This window comes from Fukomys damarensis, unplaced genomic scaffold (genome assembly GCF_012274545.1).
Source record: "Fukomys damarensis isolate Sample0158 unplaced genomic scaffold, DMR_v1.0_HiC HiC_scaffold_30, whole genome shotgun sequence".
Taxonomy (NCBI): domain Eukaryota; kingdom Metazoa; phylum Chordata; class Mammalia; order Rodentia; family Bathyergidae; genus Fukomys; species Fukomys damarensis.
This window is the reverse complement of record NW_022900942.1, coordinates 1,030,701-1,046,781: the sequence shown is the minus strand read 5'-3', so window position 1 is coordinate 1,046,781 and position 16,081 is coordinate 1,030,701. Positions and strand designations below refer to the sequence as shown.

At 36.5% G+C, this 16,081-nt stretch overlaps 1 protein-coding gene across 1 annotated transcript; it reads right to left on the bottom strand.

The window, feature by feature from the left end:
• Positions 1–10,902: 10,902 nt before the first annotated feature.
• LOC104861091 (olfactory receptor 7G2) lies at positions 10,903–11,871 on the bottom strand. The gene has a single exon (XM_010622406.1). It carries the CDS (start codon positions 11,869–11,871, stop codon positions 10,903–10,905), a length of 969 nt encoding a protein of 322 aa, XP_010620708.1.
• Positions 11,872–16,081: the final 4,210 nt, after the last annotated feature.

Genomic DNA, 16,081 nt, shown 5'->3' with positions numbered 1-16,081 from the left:
CACACACACACACACACACACACACACACCCTCCAGCAACTGTGTCAAGAGGAGAGGTAGGTATTGAGAAAGTAAGTATATGGTAGATTATTGTGTTTGATAGGATCTAAATGTAGTAGTTTCAGAGTAGATAAAGTGTTGCTACTTAATAATATCCTGTTAAATAAAATAATGATGATGATGGAGGTGAAACAGAAGCAATGTAGTTTTAAGCATCACTGTGATGTTGTCTATAATGTAAAAAGACTGGATATTAATACTTTGCCTGTGAAATTGGAAAAAGTTGGTACAATACTGAATTTTTTTCTTTTATTGAGTTCATTTGTGCATTTTAGGTATACAGTACAGTTACATTCATTATTGGTTGCATCTTAAAAGATGGGTTTGCTTGTTTGTTCTGTACCGGGGATTGAATTCAGTTCCTTGTGGTCTATAATGTAAAAAGACTGGATATTAATACTTTGCCTGTGAAATTGGAAAAAGTTGGTACAATACTGAATTTTTTTCTTTTATTGAGTTCATTTGTGCATTTTAGGTATACAGTACAGTTACATTCATTATTGGTTGCATCTTAAAAGATGGGTTTGCTTGTTTGTTCTGTACCGGGGATTGAATTCAGTTCCTTGTGCTTGAAAGGCAAGCACCAGAACCATTGAGCTAAACCCCCAGCCCTACATTCATTATTGGGATCTTGTACCTTTACATGACAGGTGTTCTTGATTCTCATTTTTTCTCCTTGTCCCGCCCCTCCATTTACAAATACTTTATTTCCATTTTTTGCATATTTTTCCTTATTCCCTTTTCCCTACCCTTCCCACTTTCTCTACATCTTTAGCCCTTTTCTTCCCATTTCACACTGTCAGTTATCTCATTAAGATCTTATGTACTGTTACAGTTTATTCACACCAGAGAAACTATTTGGTATTTACACATGTGTGACTTATTTATTCATTTCATTTAGCTGATTTTTATAAGTAATAAAATGTCTTTTACTTTATGATGAGCATGCAGTTGTTTTATTTACATTAGCCTTTATCCTGAATCCTTACAAAACAAATTTTTTAGTGCTACATAATCGTCTTTGCATTCCATCAGTGTTTTATCACACAAAGGCTTTTGGAATGACCTGTCACAAATTCTACCTTTCAGCTTGAATATTTTTACATGATTAACCAGAACCTCCAGTATAATTAGAAATAAAAGGAGGATTAAGGCTCATATTTTTTTCTTTATCTTAGGAAGAACCATCAGTCTTTCAGGCTAATGCGATATTAGCAAAGACTTTTCCTAGGTGACCTTTATTCTCCTATTTCTACACTTTATATAGCCAAAAGGCTGAGAAGCAATACTACTTTTATTTTGATGTGGGGAGTTTCTTTTTTATTTATTTTAATCAGGAATAAATCGTGGCTAACAATTTCTTTCAATAATCTTGAATATTAAATCATTCAAGATAAATTTGAGAATGATAAGACTTATAGGCTGGCAGCTTTAATTCACTACTGGGTGTATACTATATGTACAATATTACATGTGGTCCAGAGCTTTCTTACATTGTTGTTATGGTAGAGTTAATAAACAGTATAATTTAATCACAAAACCAAGGCATGTTCAGATGTGTGAGGTACTTGAAAAGAATTTGAGCCAAAAGTGTGGAGGAAAGAAAGCTACACCTTCTTGGCCTCTCTGGGAGAAATAATCAACCAAAGCCAGTTAATCTATTGCTCAGCCTTGTTCCCTAAGAATTTGCAGGGTTCTTTAATCGCTTGAGACTACAGATTATATATTGATTAATGAGGAACTCTGGATATTAAAGCTCCTGTGGATCACAATAGGTCGTAGTTAGCCTGTGACCATCCACTCAAAAGTCTTTCTCACTTCCAGAAGCAGCACATCTGACCAAGTCTTGGGCAACATCAGCCCTTCTCAGGTGCCAGGGGTTTCACTGTTTTTTCCTGTTACATATGAATAGAACTTTCCTATTTCTCCATCATGACCAGAAATGTTTAAATCACCTCCCTTGTCACCAACATAATGTGAGCCTCCTGTTTTATGTTTTGTTATTAGTGAGAGGTGCTTCACTATGAGTTCAGACTATAAGGTGAGAATATAAAAATGAGCAGAACTAGATAATTTGTTAGATGTCTATCTGATTAAGCATCATATCTATGTTCACGCCTATTGATATCTATTGTTTATATCTAGTCATTGGTGTTCTTATCTTAAAACAACAATGTATCATTCACTATAATAATACATATAACCTTTAAGATCAACTCCATTGTTTTTCCTTTCATAAAAAACTGTTCTTTGTTTTTAACACAGTACATTAATTGAATTACATTTATACATTTTATATGTATATATTCATTTGTTTCTATATATTCATAAATGACCATATAATATATGATACATAATATTTTATATTCCACAGTAATGATGTTTATTAGTAGGGAAATGATAAGTATTAATGTGATAAATTCCCATAAAGTAAGGTGAATGACCAGATGAAAAATATAGAAAGGTTAAGATATGATTCTTATTATTTTTAAAATAATTTTAAACATCCCATGTAAATGCAAACCAAGAAAATTGATTTAAAAAATAATCATAGGATGCATTAAAATCACAGTTATAATGGAATTTCAATTCAAATGGTCTAGTTCATGTGGAGGGAAGGAAAATATAAAATAATCATATATTGTGGATATGGAATATAATGTTTATGTTTGTGAAGAGTACTAAAGGAATAGGCAATGCAATATATTTTAATGCTAAGTGATAGATACATGGGCCTTTACTTTTCATTGTATATTTTGTATACATGAAATGATTTATAAAACTATTTTTTTCATATCTGTGCTATTTTATAACCTTAAAATTGCACCATGCTGCAAAGGTCTTTGGAGGGCAATGGAGTTCCTAGTAGACTCAGTTATAGGCAAAGATTTCATGAACAAACTCCAGTAATACAGGAAATTGTGCAAAGAATCAACAACTGGGATATAAGCATTAGCACAGCAACAGAAACACCAATGGGGTGAAGAGACAAACCACAAATTGGGAATAATGGCTGTTCTCAGACAAAGAACCAATATCAAGAATATATAAAGGATGAAAAGAAGTCTGCCCAAATTTAAAGGCCCAGTTCAAAAGTCGACATCAAAATGAATACATACGTTCCAAATGAGGAAATACCAACCACAAATAAATATATGAAAAACGTTCAAAATCACTGTGCATTTGAGAGATGCAAATTAAAATAATGTTGAAATTCCATCTGACCCCCAGAAAGGATGGCTATTACCAAGAAATTTATCAATGAAAAATGTTGAAGGGGAGGTGGGGCAAAAGGAACACTTCTTAACTGTAAGTGGGAGTCTACACAGGTTCAACAACTGAGAATTAGTGTGGAGGTTCCTCAACAAACTAAAACTAGGGGTTCCATTTGACCTAAGAATTCTCCTTCTTGGTATCTTTCCAAAAGAATTCAAAGTATCATTTCACAGCAATATATGCACACCTGTAGGAAACAGGGAAAGGAGACCTTATTAGAACTTCTGCAGTACGTCCTAGTCTCCTGAGAGGCATGAAAGCTTAAGGAAAATTTATTTATTAGACCAAAAAAGATAGAAGAAATAAGACTTAGAGAAGAAGCTAAGATTTTGGGCCTAATCAAATGCAAAGCCAAAAGCCCTGAACTTGCCACACTTTTATTCAGTACATCAGGAGGAAAAACATGGAACTGATGATACAGGGCAGAATTCAGTACATTGGGAGAGTAACAAATGTAAAAGGTGACTCAAGAGGCAGATGTGGTAAAAATCCTAGAATAATGAGGAACTATGTAGATGAAAATTTTGTTCCTCCCAGGATTTATTCAGCAGGTATAATCTTGTCCTGAAGCATCATGGAATCACTGGGCCATTGAACTTTTAGCTGTGACCGGAGGCCAACATGGAGGTATGTCTTGAAATGCTGTTCTGTAGGCAGGAGAACTAGGCCTAATTATAATTTTAGTTGTTTAATGATTTTCTCCAAAATTATATAGTATTGCCCCTAACACATTTCCCTGATTACAGAAGCACAATTTCTAATAAGTAAATACTGGAAATAGATCAAATGCCCACTGATTGATGAATGGATAAAGATGTGTATCATTTTAATGCAGTGTTTCATAGGTATTAAGAGATAATATGGGAAGATAATTGTTATTAAGTGAATTAAATTTTGAGTATCTGGTAAATAGTGTAGGAAAGTGGAAATCATAAAGAAAAGAGGTGAATGGGAAAAAAAATAAGAACCAAGACACTTCATGTAAAGGTGCAAAATCTTAATGATGAATATATCTGTATTGTATACCTAAAATGTACCAATAAACTTAATGAAAAAAGAACAGCAAGAGGGGAAAAAAAGAGTATGACGAGAGGGAGAGAGAGAGAGAGGGAAAGAGAGTTAAAGGTAAACAGATTAGTGTCATTTATTTCATTTTATTTATAGATATAAAAATTTTCTTGTAAGAGGGCTATCTGTGCATCTGATTTCTTTCATGTAATATTTATTTATCTCAGCAACCTTCTCAATAGAATGGAATCAGAGAACTGGACATGTTTTTTAGAATTCATCTTCCTGGGTGTCTCAGACAAACCAAAACTACAATTCTCACTTTCAAAGTCTTCCAATTCTTTCTACCTGGTCATGGTGCTCAGGAATCTTCTCATTATCCTGACTGTCATCTCTGACTCCCACCTCCAACCCCTAAGTACCTCTTCCTTTCCAATCTTTCCTTCACTGACATCTGTCTGTTCTCTTCTATGGCCCCCACCCAAGATGCTGGTTAACATCTGGAGACCTTGCAAAACCATCAGCTAAACAGGCTGCCTTGCCCAAGTGGGCTTTGTCCTGGTCTTTGTTGGTTTAGAAATCTCTTCTTGCAACCATGGTTTATGAACATTGTATGTCCACTTGCTGTTCACTTAGGTACACAATCATCATGAGCCCTTGTCTCTGTGTTTTGCTGTTCCTATTGTCCCTGTTCATTAGCATTAGGGATGCCTTACGGCACAGTTTGATGGTGCTGTGCCTTCCTTCTTTGCAGACCTGAAATCCCTCTCAGTCTCCTGTGAATTTGTTCAGCTCATTAAATTCACCTGTTCTGATACCCTGAAAATTAACATGTTGGTATTTTTACTGACTATTTTAGTAGGCAGTATTTTCTTCTTTGGAATAATTTATTTTCCAATAAAATTGTCTCCCCTAATCTCAGAATACAATCAGCTGGGAGAAAGTATTAAGATTTTTCTAGCAGGAAAGCTCTTCTATGTTGTTTTTTGTTGTATGGGACTGGATTTGAGGTATACATTAGCTCTACAGTGACTGAGTCCCCCAGTAATACTGCAGCTGCCTCAGTTATATACACTGTGTTCTTCTGGGTGATGAACCCTTTTATCTACAGTTTGGGGAAGAAAACCTTGAGGAAAATAATGTGTTCATCACCTATTTTGTAATTGCATCATCTGCTTTAAATTTGGACTCCAGGAATGAGTCAAAGCACAGGAACACTGGGTTCACAAATCACAGACCTTTACCCAACCAGTTCCCTATACCTTAGTAACTACGTGCTGTAATGATGGAAGGTATTTGCACTTAGATGACAAACTGATCTGATCCTCTCTGGCTGAGAGAGTTTTGAAAACTCGATCTTCTGAATGTGATTTGTTGGTCAGAGTATAGAAGAATATAAACAAATGGATATTGGTCTTTTGATTTTGGAATGATATCTCATTAGAACATTAGAACAGAAGAAATAGACTCCATCTAATACATGTACCATGAAACTGTATGGATTACCCAAATCATTCCGTTGTGGCCTCTGTTTTATAGCCCCATTACATTCTGAGCTTTGTCACTGGGGTGGCAACAATTATCCTAATAGGCATCTGTTGATCTGAGGTCACTCTCCAGAGAACAGAGTAGATTGCTTTGCTGTCAGTCAACCCTGATTGCAGTAGGGGTGGACTGCGAGGTTGAAAGTTGTGCTGTATGCATAACACCAACAGCACCAAGGGCATTTATCTTTTTGAAGGGTAAATTTTACCTTAATGCTCTATTGTGTGACTTGATATTATTCTGGAATGTTTGAATTCCACAAGTTAGGATGCCTCTAGTTTAAATAAGATAAAAATACTGTTACTCAAATTAGCTGAAATATGATAAATACCTTGAATAAATCAAAACTCAGAAGATGTGTTCTCAGATAGAAGATACTTCAGCTCATTCATTATTCCATGAGTAAGCTTCAACCTGTGCTGGCTCCCCTCAAGTTCACCTGCATTTGTTGCAAGGTTCATATACCTATGTTTTCCTAGAGATAGCTGAATATGTTGTTTCAACAGAGAAAAGAGTGCTTCAAAGAGAAACCTTTTCACTTAGTTCAGAATTAAGACCTCTTCCATTTATAAATAAACCCTTGGGGTGATGAGTGGTATTATTTTAAGTAGATGGGATTAAGCAGTCTTGTGAGTCCCAACTCTTATTGTATACTTGAACTACCCATGGGCCCATTGTGGATTGGGTCTCATCCCACTATTTCAGACCTGACAGTTCCACTTACTGTCATATTTCCAGAACATCCACCATAGAACCCCACCCTCCTTACTGAAAACTTGTCCCTTCAAGTAAATTTCAGAGGTCTGAGAACTTCTAGTAATATCCAGGTGGAGAGTGGGAGTCAAGAGTTGAGGTTTGATTTGATTCTCTTCTGAGTGAAGAACACATTATTACACTGATTAGGAAGAGACTGGAACTAATATTCATCACTGTATTGAAATATTTCCAGATACATCAAGGCACAGTTTTAATACAAAAAGTCATTGCACTTGTCTGGCCAAAAATCAGATTATCCAACAGGAATGAGTGAAAAGAAAGATGACCTGGTCCATAAACCCTTAAAGAAGCTGAGGCATTGCTACAGAACTTCTGCTTGTAGCACAAATAGGTGCTAAATTCCCCTGGGCTCCTTGGCCTCAAAACAGGCATCTGACAATATGTGTGCACCTGAAAAGCAGACCAAAGAGTGATCTCAGCTATGAGGCTCAAGTTTTTAAAATTTGCCTGATCAATATTTGTTGTGACCTTGGGAAGGAGGTGTGACCTTGGGTAGGAGGTATGACCTTTAGCACAGAGTCTCTCTACTGCTGGGTCAGTCTGATAAAGTGTGTCACAACAAAGGCCTGCCCGTTCTCAGCATTCCCAGTAGCTAGGGCCGCAATGCCACCTTCCCATCAGACAGTGACCCAGGTGAGGCAGGACGTGAATATCACATCCATGCTTATTTGTTTCTTGCCTGTTTCTTAACACAGGGGTGAATAGTCCTTGAATAATGATTTCCATCAGCATGTTCACTGATATTTTCTCAGCTTGTACAATATAGTACTAATATACTGTGTTTGTATTTACTGTTTTGGAATAAGTGAATAAGTAAATCAATAAATAATGCTGGAAGCAATATTTCCTCACATTGCTATTGAAGATATAACAGCATAACTCTACATTTCTCACTAAACTTTCCTGTAGATTGCTCTTATCTCCATTCATGGATGAATGGAATTCTCAGTCAACAGAGACTTACATTAAAAATATCCTAGACTAAGTAAGTTAAGCAATAAATATTTATTTCTGAAAGTTGTAGATGTGGTGGCAAAAGCCAAGGTTGAGATGCTGCAAACTCAAACTGTGATGTCAGCCATCCCTGAGGTTTGCAGTGGCCACCTGTTTGCTGTGTCATCCACAGATGTGGGAAGAGGCTCCGATGACTGGTCCCACCACAGGCTCCATACCCATAGCCCCATAGAAACATGATATCCTCCACACATCCTACCTACAAATATTGTCACATTGGAGGAAAGTTGTAAATTATTGGGAAAGCAATTGAAAGATTGTGAAATGTACTTTCTGAGTGTAAATTTTAAAACTGTTTGGACTTGTGTACTGTAAGAACAAACTTTATTTTAGCCAACTTCTATAGCACAATCACTAAGAGATGTGACTTTAGGCTGTTTTTCTGGAAAGAGAATCCACAGACTCATCAAAATATGTATTACATTCCCCTTTTCTGGACACAATGCCTAACAGTCACAAATCAAAGGAGAGGTTTAATTTGACTCATATTTTAAAGGGATTTGGTCCAGGGTAAACTGGGTGGAAAGCAGGAAAATTATGCCAGAAGAACAACGTGGAACAAAATTCATTAGTTCATAGTGTGAGGGAAGCAAAAGAGGGGAACCATGTCAGAGAGGAAGGGGTAAAGACAAGGTGAAACACACAGGTCACACCTCCATGGCTTAAGCAACCATATCAGAAGTGTACTACAACAATCTTCTATTAGATTCTAAAGTGGATCACTCTGACAAAATTAAGCTTAACTATCAGAATGTAATACTGCTAAAATGGCTTCACAATGAATAAATGTGTAATTTTTAAAGATATTAAAAATGAAAGTAACGCTAGATTATTTTCTCATATCAAAGGCAATAATACTGAATAGTTTCTCTGGCATGAAAAGCTGAACATGTAAATAAGATCCAATTTGCACAACTGACAATGTGAAACAGGAAGAAAAGGGCTAAAGGTGTAGGGGAAGTGGGAAGGGTAGGGGAAATGAAATAAGGAAAAAAACATGGAAAAAAAGGAAACAAAGTCTTTGTAAACATGGGACTGCTGAGGGGGTTAAGAGAAGGTGGATTTATGGGCGAAAATGAGAACCAAGATATGTCATGTAAAGGTACAAGATTCGAATGATAAATGTAACTGTACTGTATACCTCAGAAATACCAATTAACTCAATGAGAAAAAAAGTTTAAAGAGGAAATAATAACTTTCACATGTTTTAATGTCAATTGCAAAAGGGAAGACTAAAATCCTTGAACAAGACAAAGAGGATTTTCAGAATCAAATCAGATTTGGACTGGGGATGTAGCTCAGAGGAACCATGCCTGCTTTGCAAACACAAGGTCCTGAGTTTGGTCCCTGATACCAGAAAAAAAAAATTAAAATAGATTTGTGTACCTCCAGTTATAAAAGTTTCATTGATTTCCCTCAGAAAATACGGAGGACAATATTCAAACAACTTCATATACAATAATAGACAAATAGTAAGCAAAATTTCATCAACATAAGAAATGTTCATTATCTTTGATGTTATAATAATGCAAAAGTGTAGAGTTTTTATAATAGATGAATACAATCACTGGGCTGATTTGTAGCACAATGATAGGAATAAGAAGAACACATAGAATTCATGTGTTAAATTTGAAATTTACCTTTTTTTTTGGTACTGGGGATCAAACTCGGGCCCTTGTGCTTGCAAGGCAGGTGATGGAATCACTGAGCTAAGTCCTGGGCCCAAATTTGAAATTTAATAGGGTCAACTAAAAGCACATTTTTAAAAATTGTATAGGATTAGATAGGGGATTGAGAACATCTATGAGATTTCTAAAATACAATTTACATGTAGCAAAAATGAACAAATAATCTCAATCTAATACTGCACTCCCAGGGTCCATTACCTCCTGCGTATATGAGAATAACTCTTCTTCCTGTCGGCATTTTCTACCCTTTTTCCCTTGTTAGAGAAACCTGAGGGTCTCAGCAGATACCCACACCTGTCCCAAAGAACAAGGTGACGACTGACAAGTAACCCCACAGGTGGAAACAGCCTTATATTTCCTTTCTGATGGTGGCAACTCCAGGATGCGTGATATAGTGTGAGTGTAAGAAAACATGATTCCAAACAGAGGCAATGCACCAAAAATGCAAGCTGCAACATAAATTTCTTTGTTATCAGTAGATGTATCAGAACAAGCAAACCTGATAACAGCGATTCCTGTGTGTTTGAGTACATCTTCTCTCTCAGTCTTTTTTATTTACTTCCCTTTTTATTGCCTTATTAAAGATACCTGAGGGTCTCACCGGATACTGCAGGACACAACCTTCATACACAAATCTGTCTTTCCCGAACAGAACTATTCATTTATTTTTCACATAAAGTAATCCTAAGTCAGTGGGAAAATTTCTGAAGGTGTATTGAGCACACCATTTAATACACCACAAAGATGGAGTCTGGTTGACGCAAAGAATAGCTGCTTATGAAGCAACCTAGGGGAGGACATGCAGTTTTTTATCTCTAGCTTCAAGAAGGGGTGTGACACATGGAACATGCATTTTCTGCAGTCACTTCGTGACCCAGATGAAAAAACATCTAGACGGCAGCTCGCACGGAAGACTGAATGAAGTTCAACTGTTTACCCATAGATTTCCTGCCTCAGAAGTCCTTGTAATGAAAAGCAATTCTCTTAGTTGTCTGAGTTTATTAATGGTAAGGCATTGTTTTCTTCTTGTTGGCATTAAAGACATCTTCATTGGTGAATTTCACAATAATCTCTAATCATTGTCATCTAATTAGGTAAGTTATCAAAAAATCAAACAGAATGCTAGATACTATTTTTGACTCAGAAGGAAACAGTTTGCTAAACTAGCTTCAGTTATTAATGTCACAAGTAATAAAAGTCCAATGCTTTGCTTTCCAAGAGGAATATAACTGGGACATAGCTCTAAAGGCCCAAAGATATTATTAGCAGGGTGTTATTTTTAAAATATATTCCTGTCTCATCTCTTGTTCCAGTTTTGCTTTACTAAGAACATGCATATCCAAAATGCTCTCTAAAGTCTCTTATTCATGGAATACAATCAAAAATTATATTTACAATTGAAATTATTTTGCAAATATTATAGACAATAAAATGCTATGTCAGGTTTCAATCTGTGATGTAACACACTTGCCATTGTATTTGCTAATCAATTTAGTTGGAAAAATTTTCACTCAACATTAACAGTGTTAATACACTACCCCCACAGGTTTTGGCTACTGACACATTGCAGACAGAAAGTTATCCTATGAATAAGTTTCCACAAAGCTTTCTTCATATCCCCATTCCTCAGACTGTAGATGAAGGGATTCATCATTTGAGGGACCACAGTATACATCACTGAAGCCACTGCAACCTTTTTGGATGAGTCAGTTAATAAAGAACTAATGTACACTCCCAAACCTGTCCCATAGAACAAGGTGACAACAGAGAGATGAGAGCCACAGGTAGAAAAGGCTTTATACTTTCCTTCTGATGATGGCATTCTCAAGATCGATGATACAACGTAAACATAAGAAAGCATGATTCCAAACAAAGCAACACAAACAAATATGCAAGCTGCAGCGTATATTACTATGTTATCAATTAAAGTGTCAGAACACGTGAACCTGATGAGCTGTGCAAATTCACAAAAGAACTGTGGGATTTGCACCTCTGTGCAGAAGAACAACCTTAGGATCATCAGACTATGTAGCAGTCCATCCATGATGCTAAAGAAAAAGGAGGAGAGAGTCAGTAATACACACATGCGGGTGTTCATGATGACCATGTACCTAAGTGGATGGCAGATGGCCACATAGTGGTCATAGGTCATTGCTGCAAGGAGACAACTTTCAAAAGCACCAAAAACCAAGACTAAACAGATCTGAGCAAGGCAGCCTGTGTAGGTGATGCTCTGGTCCTGTGTTTGGATGTTCACCAACATCTTTGGGACAGTGGTTGTGCTTAAACAGATGTCATTAAGGGACAGGTGGGAGAGGAAGAAGTACATGGGGGTGTGGAGGTGAGAATCAGAGCTGATGGCCAGGATGATGAGCAAGTTCCCCAGCACTGTTACCAGGTACATGGACAGGAACAGGCTGAAGATGAGGGACTGCAGCTCCGGATCATCTGTCAGTCCCAGCAGAAGGAATTCTGAGACAGCTGATTGGTTTCTAGCTTCCATGAGTGGATGATCAGACCTAAAAGAAACAGTGAAAATAAAATTATAAATAGCAACAAAGTCAGTATAACAGGACAATGTGTTAACATCCCATCTCATGGATAGCTTATTCTTTGGAATTTTATTTCCACTACTAAGAGAAAAATTCTTCTCTAATAATTCTCCCTGTCTGAAGGATTTGTTTATGGCAGGCATAAATATTACATTCACAAAACTCTCATTGCATCTCATGATTGAGTAAAAAACTAAATAGAAAATTATTTTGTAACAGCCATTGAATTTGAAAAGAGGCAGATTTATCTCTGAATAAGACTTGTCCTTTAAAGAGTACAATGAAAGCCTAATGACATACAGTCCAAGCATCTGGGATGTGAAAAAAACCACAGTCAATAATTTACATGTTAAACATTTTTTGCAATAAACAATGTGTTGCCAGTTGTTACCCTTAAAATACTACCCCTTGGCTCAAACACACTTTTGTTCTTATCACTTACTGAATCAGTTCAGGGAGTTCTGTCTCATGAGTATAGTTAGTTTCACTGTCATTGCTGCCTTAATATCTTGCAATCCAAATTTTATATTTCATGGTCATTTGATTTAGGAAAGAGTCAGAAGTTGATCAGTGTCAGATCTGGTGCACAAAGGTGTGTGGACACACTACAGTCATATTTTTGTTTTTGGGATACTGGGGCTCAAACTTGGGACATTGAACTTGCAAGGCAGTTGTCAGAACCGCTGAATCGCTAAATCTTCGGCCTGAAAGGGCAGTCTTTTTCACAGCACTGCCTTTGCATTGGATAGCATATGGCAGCAATATTCACTGTACTTTTTATCACACCTTATAAAGATGTACATAAAAGAGATTTCTAGAATTGCTTCAGGAAGTGACAAGAACACTGGGAAAACACCACATTTTCTTTATCATTTTTTCCACTGATGAACATATAGGTCACTTCCAAAATTTAGCTGTCATGAATTACACTGCTGTAAATATGGATAAGTGTTTCTGACTGTAACATGTCTTTAACATTTTGGGGAAGACACCTAGAAGCAAAACAGCTGACTTGAATTGCATTTCTATTGTCATTTTGTTTTTATTTTGATAAATCTCCATAGTGGTTGTGCTAGTTTACGTTCTCATCAACAGTGTAGAAGGGTTCCTTTTCCCCTCACAGCCTCAACATCATTTTTTAGTATTTAATTTTTTCTGGGGAACCTTGAAACCACAATAATAAGTGAAAGGAATCAGTGTCACAAGCTCAAGTGTCATACGCTTTTTCCTATAAAACAAACAAAAAGCATAAATAAATTAAAAAGAAAAATAAAACAGATAACATGGTGATAGCACTTTTGTATATGGGAAGGTGACCAAGAGATACACAAAGGGGATTGATGTGGAGGGGCATATAAAAATTATGATGTGGTCATGGAATCTCCCCTGCCAGGTAAGATGTGTTACCAACATGCACCAACTCCACACAGTGAATGCAAGCACTAGGTACCACAAACAGGAACTAACAAAACCAAAACATTTTAAAATTTCAAAAATCTTCTGTTCATTTCGGATGCCCATTTTTGTCATTCGAGAGAGGCAGATGAAAACAACACTGAGATTCCACCTCACCCCACAAAGAATGGCTGCTATCAAGAAATCACACAATAACAAATGTTGGCAGGGTTGTGGGGAGAAAGGAACCCTCCTCCATTGTTGGTGGGAGTGCAGACTAGTGCAACCACTATGGAAATCAATATGGAGATACCTCAAAGAGCTTGGACTGGAGGTTCCATTTGACCCAGCCATCCCTCTGTTGGGTATCTTTCCAAGAGAACTAAAAGAATCATATCACAGAGAAGTATGTGCACCCATGTTTATAGCAGCACAGTTTGTAATAGCTAAATCTTGGAAACAACCTATTTGCCCATCCGTTGGAAACTGGATAAAGAAGTTGTGGTTTTTCTATAAAATGGAATATTACTCAGCCATAAAGAGCGAGAGAATAGATTCATTCATAGGAAAATGGATACATATTGAAGATATACTCCTAAGTGAAATAAATAAGTCCCACATGTGTAAATACCAAATAGTTTCCCTGGTGTGAATATTCTGCAACAATGCATAAGATTCTAATAAGATTACTGACATTTAGAAATGGGAGGAAAGGAGCTAAAGGTGTAGGGAAGGTGTGATACGTAGGGGAAGAGCAAAAAGGGAAAAGAAAAAAATGTGAGAGAATGAAAAGATGAAAATAAAGTGTTTGTAGATGGGGAGGGGAGGAGGGGGTGAAGGGATGGCAGAGGTAAGGGGAAAAAATGAGAATCAAGACTTGCCATGTAAAGGTACATGATCCCAACAATGAATGTAACTGTACTGTATCCCTAAATGTACCAATAAACTCAATAAAAAAAAATCTTAAAAATGGAATCATTCTATTTAAAGAAACAGGGAGTAATTTGAGGGGTATTAATGGCAATCTGTGTTTCCTTGTAAGGAATTTTATAGATTTAAATGTTTACCGTATACCTGGATCTTATCTAATATATTTCACTGTGTGAGGCTTGAGGGATTCATGTACTTTCACCTTGTTAAATTATGCATGCCTTTTCCTCTTCCCTCAACAGGAAATTACATGAATTTCCTGTCCTCATTTCTAAGGTATTAAATAAAAATTCATATTCCTTGTTTGGCTTCAAGGTGAAGGACAGTGAGCATCGTACCTGAATGCTGCAGATCGATGCTTTGTCCTCAGGAAAAGCAGACAGACTAAAAGTGTGAGCAGGAATGTTTGTGTTGTTTTCACTAGCTGACCCTCCAGATTCATACCCTTTGGTTACTCAATGTCCAAAGGTCCTCATTAGACTATATTTTCTGCTCTGATTCTAATCCCAGAAGGACACCTCCTTAATGCCCTGGGCTATGGAGGTGCAGCATTCAGGAAGGGTGATTTCCTGAACCTTGAGTCCCAGGAAGGCCCATACATTGTCTCCATTGTTCCTGTTCATCTCCACTGGGACTTTGCCTGAAAAAACACAAAACACTTCCCTAATAAGGTGCAGCATTACTTTTTATTTACAAATGGATTCTCCATTTCATGATGCTGGAGACCTGGTTCTGATATTAAGATGTAAAAAGTACAGCCTAAACGTGTGAGTATGAAAGATGCAACTGCAAATAGCTAAATTCTAGAAAAATGCAACACTTAGGGGTATCTTTCTTTATATAACATTGATGTAGGGTGAGCCTTAATTTTTGTTCTACATTATTGGCATAGAAAATTCTAAATGCTTTTTATGATCTCTTTTTGTAGTAAAAAATAATTTTGATTTGAATTTGATAAGCACATCCTTAAATTTTGTTATAACAGATTCAAGTGTTTTATTTGTTTCTTTCCTGTTTTTGTTGTTGTTGTTCCCAGTATGGGGGATTGAACTCACCACCTTCTACTGCCCATCAGGGTGCCACACCATTAAACTACATCCCTAGCCCCTCCCCACTCTTTACAGAGTGTGACTTCAGCTACCACACCCCAGAAGATAACAGTGTGCAGATGTAGCCGTTGATCAGTACATGTGGGCAGATATCACAAACCAGTTCATGGGTAGAAAAGTCTCTCCATGCTGGTGTCCCTTGTAACATGTTCTGTATTTCAGAACTTCATAGTTTGCATACAGTTATCAATTTAATTATAGCATATTAAGTGTTTCTAAATGACTGTGATATACAAGATGGATTACTGTAAGTGTTTGACAAGATGGACTTGTACAGCCTTTCTTCACATTCATAATTTAAATTGTTTTAAAATAAAATAACAGATTAAAGTACAAAAACAGAGGGCTTTTAATTATTTCATATAATACAAAGAAATACTTTTATTAAAAAATAAATTTCCACATGTAGCAAAGAAAGAATTCAAACATAGCATAGCTAAGGAACAGAATCTAAGGGTGTTATTTATCTCCACAGCTGAAAAAGTACTTCTTCTTTGTACATGAAATAGATTCACTGTCCTAGGTTAGATTATTTTCCAAAACAGACATAGAGATTTTACATATGAGAGATATAAATAAATGGGTATATAGAAATAAAAAAGAGTCACTTAGACCCATGACTGGATTCCAAAGAAGTTAAAGTTTCAGGAAACACTACTAGGAGCAATTGAATGAAATTTACTGTGTCTTGGTGGATGTATTTGTACAATTGCCTCCATCAGGAAAT

What these genes read in the sequence shown, in the direction of transcription:
- LOC104861091 (XM_010622406.1), bottom strand. Translation starts at nt 11,871, where the DNA reads ATGGAAGCTAGAAACCAATCAGCTGTCTCAGAATTCCTTCTGCTGGGA.